The sequence below is a fragment of the Misgurnus anguillicaudatus genome, chromosome 23 (genome assembly GCF_027580225.2).
Source record: "Misgurnus anguillicaudatus chromosome 23, ASM2758022v2, whole genome shotgun sequence".
NCBI lineage: Eukaryota > Metazoa > Chordata > Actinopteri > Cypriniformes > Cobitidae > Misgurnus > Misgurnus anguillicaudatus.
The window spans coordinates 26,707,969-26,714,668 of NC_073359.2; the positions used below are offsets into that span (position 1 = coordinate 26,707,969).

A 6,700-nucleotide genomic window follows, 5' to 3' on the forward strand; every position below is an offset into this window, starting at 1 on the left:
CATATAAAATGTTCTGGGAGAGGGGGCCGAGGACTGGAATTGAGAACCGCTGTCCTAGACCAAATATTATTATGTCATATTCAAGAGATGCTGAGTGTGATGGTATTGTTGAGTATGTGTTTGTATCCTTATATTTTAAAGAGATGTGCTGATACAAGTGCAATAACGCAAAATTTCAATAAATGCTCATGTAGGACCTCTGCTGGTGAAGGAAAACATTACAGGCACAATTAACATTGACTGTATGTTGTTTTATAAATGTTTTACATTATAACCTTTGGGGGTTTGAATGCTTATTCTGATTGGTTAAGGAATGTTTTACAGTCATGCATTGTGTTTTGATATACGCACAGCTGACCTGTCAAATGTCTTAAAATAACCACCAGAAACATGTTTATGCTTTTACACTGTCTGCAGTACATCATACTACACGCTAGAGGGCGCTACATCTGTCTTTATCTGCGGTCCTAGATGATGTTGATTTAAAATTTAAATGGTGCGTTAAATAAGGGAGACGCAAAATGTGCTTAGTGGGCCTCCAGGACTTTAGTTGAGAACTGTACAGTTCAGTGGATAAACTCAAACCATGGTAACTGAAACTACAACATGCTTTAATGCTACTGCAAGTTAGGACACGATCAGAATTGAAATGTCATGGTTCATGGCCTTAGTGTTCACCCAGCTAGAAATGAAAAGTTCTAAGAACGTTCCCTGAAAGTTCCCAATGTTCCCAAAAACATTCTGCCAACGTTAAAAGCGGCCAGTTTTTTTTAAGTTCTAGGAACGTTTCTGTTGTCTGAACGTTAGAGTAATGTTGCATTTTGCCATTTTAAACGTTATGACAATGTCATGTTTTAATGTTCACACAATGTTTAAAACAACAACTGTTTATTGTGTTGACTTGTTTGACTGTTGTGTGAATGATAGAGAAACATTGCATTTTGTTGTTTTGTAAAACATTGTTTCTGTGTGCAGTGGATGTGTTGCTGTAGAGGGCTCAATTCACTTGCTAGGTTTGGATGTTGATGTTTGTTTCGTTTTGAGTCACCCTTGTTGTGGTTCGTGTTTGTTTTGGTTGGTCTCTTGGCACTTGGCTTTTTGCCTGCTAGTTCTTTCCCGGTGGTGTTAACTTTGTGTTAATACACCACATTTGTTATGAACATATAAAGTTAATAGTGTATTTCTGTGGTTGTTGGTGCATAATGGTAAAGATCATCACCTAATTCATTTACTAATCAAAAGTTTATTTTCTGCCAATGGTGTATGTTGGATCCAGCTCTTTCGCAGCGGTTTGTCATTGGGGAGTTTTGGAGACTTTGGACAAAAAATATCTACTGTATAACTGGGATGCCCAAACATCAAGAATCAGACTATGAATCTCAACCATGGTGACAATTAAAATTGTTAAAAAAAATCCTTATTTATCCATGCTGCAGTGCATGCTGGGAGTCCTGAATGAGGTTTGTAATTTGTTAATACCCAGCATGCATTGCAGCATGAAGTTTATCATTTTATTGTCACCATGATTGAGATTCATAGTCTGATTCTTGATGTTTGTGCATCCCAGTTATACAGCAGATATTTTTTGTCCAAAGTTTCTAAAACTCCTTAATGACAAACTGCTGTGAAAGTGCTGGATCTCATTTACATTTTTGACAGAAAATAAAGTTTTGATTAGTAAATGAATTAGGTGATGATCTTTATCATTATGTACCAACAACCGCAGAATAACACGATTAACTTGGCATGTTCATAACAAATGTGGTGTATTAACACAAAGTTAACACAACCAGGAAAAAAATAGCAAGCAAAAAGTCAAGTGTCAAGAGACCAACTAAAACAAACACGAATCACAATAAGGGTGACTTAAAATGAAACAAACATCAACATCTGAGCCTAGTGGGTGAATTGAGTTTTCTACAGCAATATATTTACTGAACATTCAGAAATAATGTTTTGTGGAATAATAAAATGCAATGTTTCTCTATCATTTACATAACAATTAAACAAGTCAATATAATAAACAGCTGTTGTTTTAAAGGGGACATATTATGAAAATCAGACTTTTTCCATGTTTAAGTGCTATAATTGTGTCCCCAGTGCTTCTATCAACCTAGAAAATGTTAAAAAGATCAACCCAATAACTTAGTTTTGGTAAACCATTTTCTGCAAGCATGTGAAAAAATAGGTAATTGTAATTTGGCCCTTATTGTGATGTCAGAATAAGGTAATACCGCCCCTTTATCTGCACTATCCAACCACAGCACGGCCATAGTGCAGAGAGAAAGAGAGAGATAAAATAATTCACAGCACAATAGAGTTTCAATTGCAACAAACCACCATCATTGTGATCAGTGGTTGCACTTCATCCGCTCATTTGCATTTTAAATGACACACCCAAAACGGCACACTTTTGCTCAGACCTATTTTAGACTTAGTTTACATCTTTAAAAAAATCTCATAATATGTCCCCTTTAAACATTGTGTGAACATTAAAACATGACATTGTCATAACGTTTAAAAATGGTAAAATGTAACACCACCCCAACGTCCAGACAACAGAAACGCTCCCAGAACTTAAAAAAAACTGGCCGCTTTTAACATTGGCAGAATGTTTTTGGGAACATTCGGGAACTTTCAGGGAACGTTCTTAGAACTTTTTATTTCTAGCTGGGCAGGCATCCATGTGCATATTTAAAATGTCTGCAGTGTTATGAGCCAAACAGTTTTCATTAAAGGAACAACATTCTACAATGTTTTTGTGTTCATTAAAGCTCATACTGTAAGAGCTTATTTGTCAACTTCACCCATTTACAGCACATCATCTCATTATTATTATTTTTGTGCCTTACTGGGTAATTATTAAATGAATCTTCTAGTGTGTACATAATGCCATTAATATTACAGAGGTGTGGTTACTTTCACATTACACAACTGATTTTAAATTTAAATAGACACACTTTACATAAAGCTTAATTTTTTAAAGCAAAAATTATTTTATTACCAAATCAGATTAAGAGCAATGTAAAGTATGCAAATGAAGAAATATTTGGGTAAAGTATATTAACACATTACTTCGGGCATACAGCAGTAAAAACATAAAATTGAGCTACGTAAATTTCCAGTAAGTCTTTGGCACAAAACGGGCTTTACAAGGTCAATAGTAACAATGTCAAAAACAGATTAAAAATCAAACCATCAGGATAATGCAAGTTTGACTAGTTGGAAAAGTTTTAGGGTGCGTGCAAATGCATATCAAGAACAGAAATAGTACTTTTTTGTCTTGTAAATGCCTCTGATGTCATTAAAAGAACATAATTAATTTATTATATCATATCATTGCACCCAAAAGCATGCAATCTTAGATAATGTAAATATGTATTGCAAATATTTCTGTATTATATGTTTTGCAAATATTTCTGACATATTTCTGTATTGCAAAACATTAACAGTGGTGACAAACTGTTCAATTCACTGACAACCAGTCCAAGTTAAGTAAAAAAAGTTTATTTGCAGTCATGTAATACTGTTGAATAGTCTGTATGATCTGCTTCAAGAACCTTCTAGAAAAAAACAGAAATTAAAATAAATTCAAACTTAAAATAAGGACTGGATAATATAGAGCTGGGTTTCCCACAATTTAGACTACAGCGATAGTCATGTATCAAGTAAAACAGCGTTTAATATAGCAAAAAAAAAAAAAAACTTATGGGTGGTGTAACAGAAGTAAAAAAATACCAAACAATCTAGACAATTGCAAGAATGTTTTTATCATGATGTGACGCTTTTCTCTATTTTAATTTTCTTTGCAGTAAGTGAAGCTTGATATATTCATTACAATTGACTGGAATAAAGGTCTTTGAGTTTCTTTGTGTAGATCTGGGTGTAATACCAGAATAAAAATAGCACATTAAAGCAGAAACAGCAATATTTGTTTTAAATATTTTGCTTCTGCCAAACAACATGCAGAGAGAAAAGAATAAGAATAATGCAATATCTTACCGTATTCTGAACCCTTTGTGTAAAGACTGTCTCTGTATAAAGTATCTCCTCCTCCAGAGTCTCAACTGTTTAAATAATAACAATAATCACATTTTTGAACATCAAAAAAAAAAAAACATCAGTTTAAAACAACATTTTGACTAATGAGTTTATAGTTTTGCAAACACTTGCCTTCTTTAGTTGATCGTTTAAAGTTTTTGCAGAAGTAGCAAATCACTAATGCAACAGCCAGCACCAACAACACCACCAAAACAACAACAATAACTATCAGCAATATAAAATGTTGGTTTTCTGTAATGCACAAAAAACATTAGGTTATTTTATGACTTAAGTGTGTTGACTTACTCACTGTAAAAAATTGCTGTATTTATCTGGTGTTTGCCAGTAACTTACTGTAGATTTAAATTTATGTTATTTACTTAAATATAAAGACTTGTTAATGTTTAATATACATTTAACTGTGAGCAAACTGTTGCCAGTAAATAACATGCATTAAAATTTACAGTAAGTTACTGGCAAACAGCTGCCACTAATACTGTCATTTCTACAGACATTTTAATGATGCTGTACATGTATGACTTTTATCACATGCTGTCACACCTGAACACGTCTGACAAACATCACTGATGTTAAGATGTTGAGTTTGGTTGGTGATGGGATTGTTCACCACACATCTGTATGTGTTTTTATCCTGATATTCAACCTCCAGAGGTAGAGAGAGTCTGATGTTGAGATCAGACACACTGATGCTGGACAATAAACTGTTTCCTTTGTACCAGGACAGACTCACATCTCTCATATTCAACACTGAACACAACAACACACATTTTGAGCTTGATGATGATGATGAACATTGTGAAGAGTTTCTGCTGATGACAGGAACTGGTAAAGGAGCTGGAAATAAAAATATGTTTGAGGAATTAATGAAGTCTGTAAAATCTGTAAAGATTCTCAGTCAAGCAGGTATATACTGTATCAAAAGAAAATTAATTTTATACTCTTCTGTAAAAGTTGTCTTATGTCAGTTCTTGTAAAACAACTAACAGTTATAAAATCTTTGTAACTTAATTTACTTGTTTTGCAGTTAATCAGTTATTAATCAATAACATCATGATTGATATTTTCTTATACAAATTATCCATCTATTATGGCATATACTGTTAATGTCTTTTTTGTATATCTAAATGTGGGGTTGTTCCTTGTTCTGAGGATATGCAAATTATTAACTGATAACAAACTGAACATTAAACAAAGGATCAGTATATGGAACATGCAAAATGTAAAGAAACTTCCCTATGAAAACACATGACTGTAGCATACTCACCATAGACAGTAACACTGAATCTCTTGTATGAAGTTCCTTTGTTACTTAGCATCTGTAATTTATAAAGTCCAGTGTGTGTTATTGTGATGTTTGTGATGGTGAGAGATCCAGTTTGACTGTCCAGCTTCAGTCTGTCTCCAAATATCTCATTACTGTCAAACATATCAATGCTTTCCTTATAGATTTCAGCTATACGAATCTCTCGAGGTCCAAACATCCAAACAATCTGATCATCTGTCTGTATGTCAGTAATATCAGTGTATAGGGTAACAGAATCTCCCTCCATCACTGACACTGACTTCACTTCATCTCCATCAACACCAAACACAAAGCTACCTGGAAAACATAACACACATATTAAATAAATAAAACCTGTTACAGATCAAACAGTATTTTAATGAGTTTGAAGATCCTGTAAAAACCATCAGAACAGCTCATCTAGTCTTGAACACACGAAACGTTTAATAAATAAATAAATATAGTTTCATTTTAATAACCCAAATAAGCAAAAAAAAATCTTTATAATTAATGAAAGAAATTTGATCACGTACCATTCGTGAGTAAATACAAGCAGAGATAACATTGTATGATCCTCTGAAAATAACTCCACATAGTGCAAAAAGTAAGCATTTAATAAATAAATGACATTAAAAGTCTGTCAGGCTTTATAAAAGAAAATCCTGCTTCATCTTTTCTGAAGAAAAAATAGCATATATTTGCCAAATGCATAAATATAAATAAATATCTAATCTGCAACAGATATATTAAAATTGAGAGAGGCCATAGAACGAGGCTATGGAAAATGCATTGTGGTAACTTGATCTAGATACGCTCTCATTTGTTTTTCATTGCTCCTCCTACATTTGAAAAAAAACCCTGCAGGTGATGTGTTGAGTCCGTTTCTACCTAATTCTTCCAGTTACATATTACAAGCTGTTCTGCTGTTTGAAACTGTATTTTATTTTCCATTAATAGATTACAGATGTGCTTTATTCTATTTGATACAGAATATCCTTGTACAATCTTCCACAATCTTGTGTTTTAAATGCAGCTGATGTTGTATATTCACAAGATCAGGGGGAGGGATGCTGGAAAACTGCCACGTGACAAAATAAGGGCTTGTGCTGTGTTAATTTCTTTAATTATTATAAAGCTTTTATTTGGCCTATTTAGATTATTACATTGAAATTATATTTATTAATTAAACGTTTTGTGCATTAGATGAGCTGTTCTACCCGATATTCAAATTCACCAAGATCCTGTTTGATCTGTAACAGGTTTTTATTTATTAAATAGGTGTGTGTTATGTTTTCCAGGTATAGCTGTGTGTTTTGGTGTTACAGATGAAGTGAAGTCAGTGATGGAGGGAGATTG

At 33.3% G+C, this 6,700-nt stretch overlaps 1 protein-coding gene across 2 annotated transcripts; it reads right to left on the reverse strand.

The window, feature by feature from the left end:
- Positions 1 to 3,009: 3,009 nt before the first annotated feature.
- On the reverse strand, positions 3,010 to 6,117 carry LOC129452933 (uncharacterized). 2 transcript variants are annotated; one of them, XM_073861426.1, is made up of 6 exons: positions 5,878 to 6,117; positions 5,327 to 5,662; positions 4,603 to 4,896; positions 4,174 to 4,293; positions 4,003 to 4,067; positions 3,010 to 3,563 (listed from the first exon to the last, which is right to left on the reverse strand). In XM_073861426.1, exons 1-6 carry the CDS (start codon positions 5,954 to 5,956, stop codon positions 3,507 to 3,509), a joined length of 951 nt encoding a protein of 316 aa, XP_073717527.1. In that variant the 5' UTR covers positions 5,957 to 6,117; the 3' UTR covers positions 3,010 to 3,506. The 2 variants fall into 2 exon arrangements, with proteins under 2 accessions (XP_073717527.1, XP_073717526.1); XM_073861425.1 differs by lacking the exon at positions 3,010 to 3,563 and having other exon boundaries at positions 3,613 to 4,067.
- Positions 6,118 to 6,700: the final 583 nt, after the last annotated feature.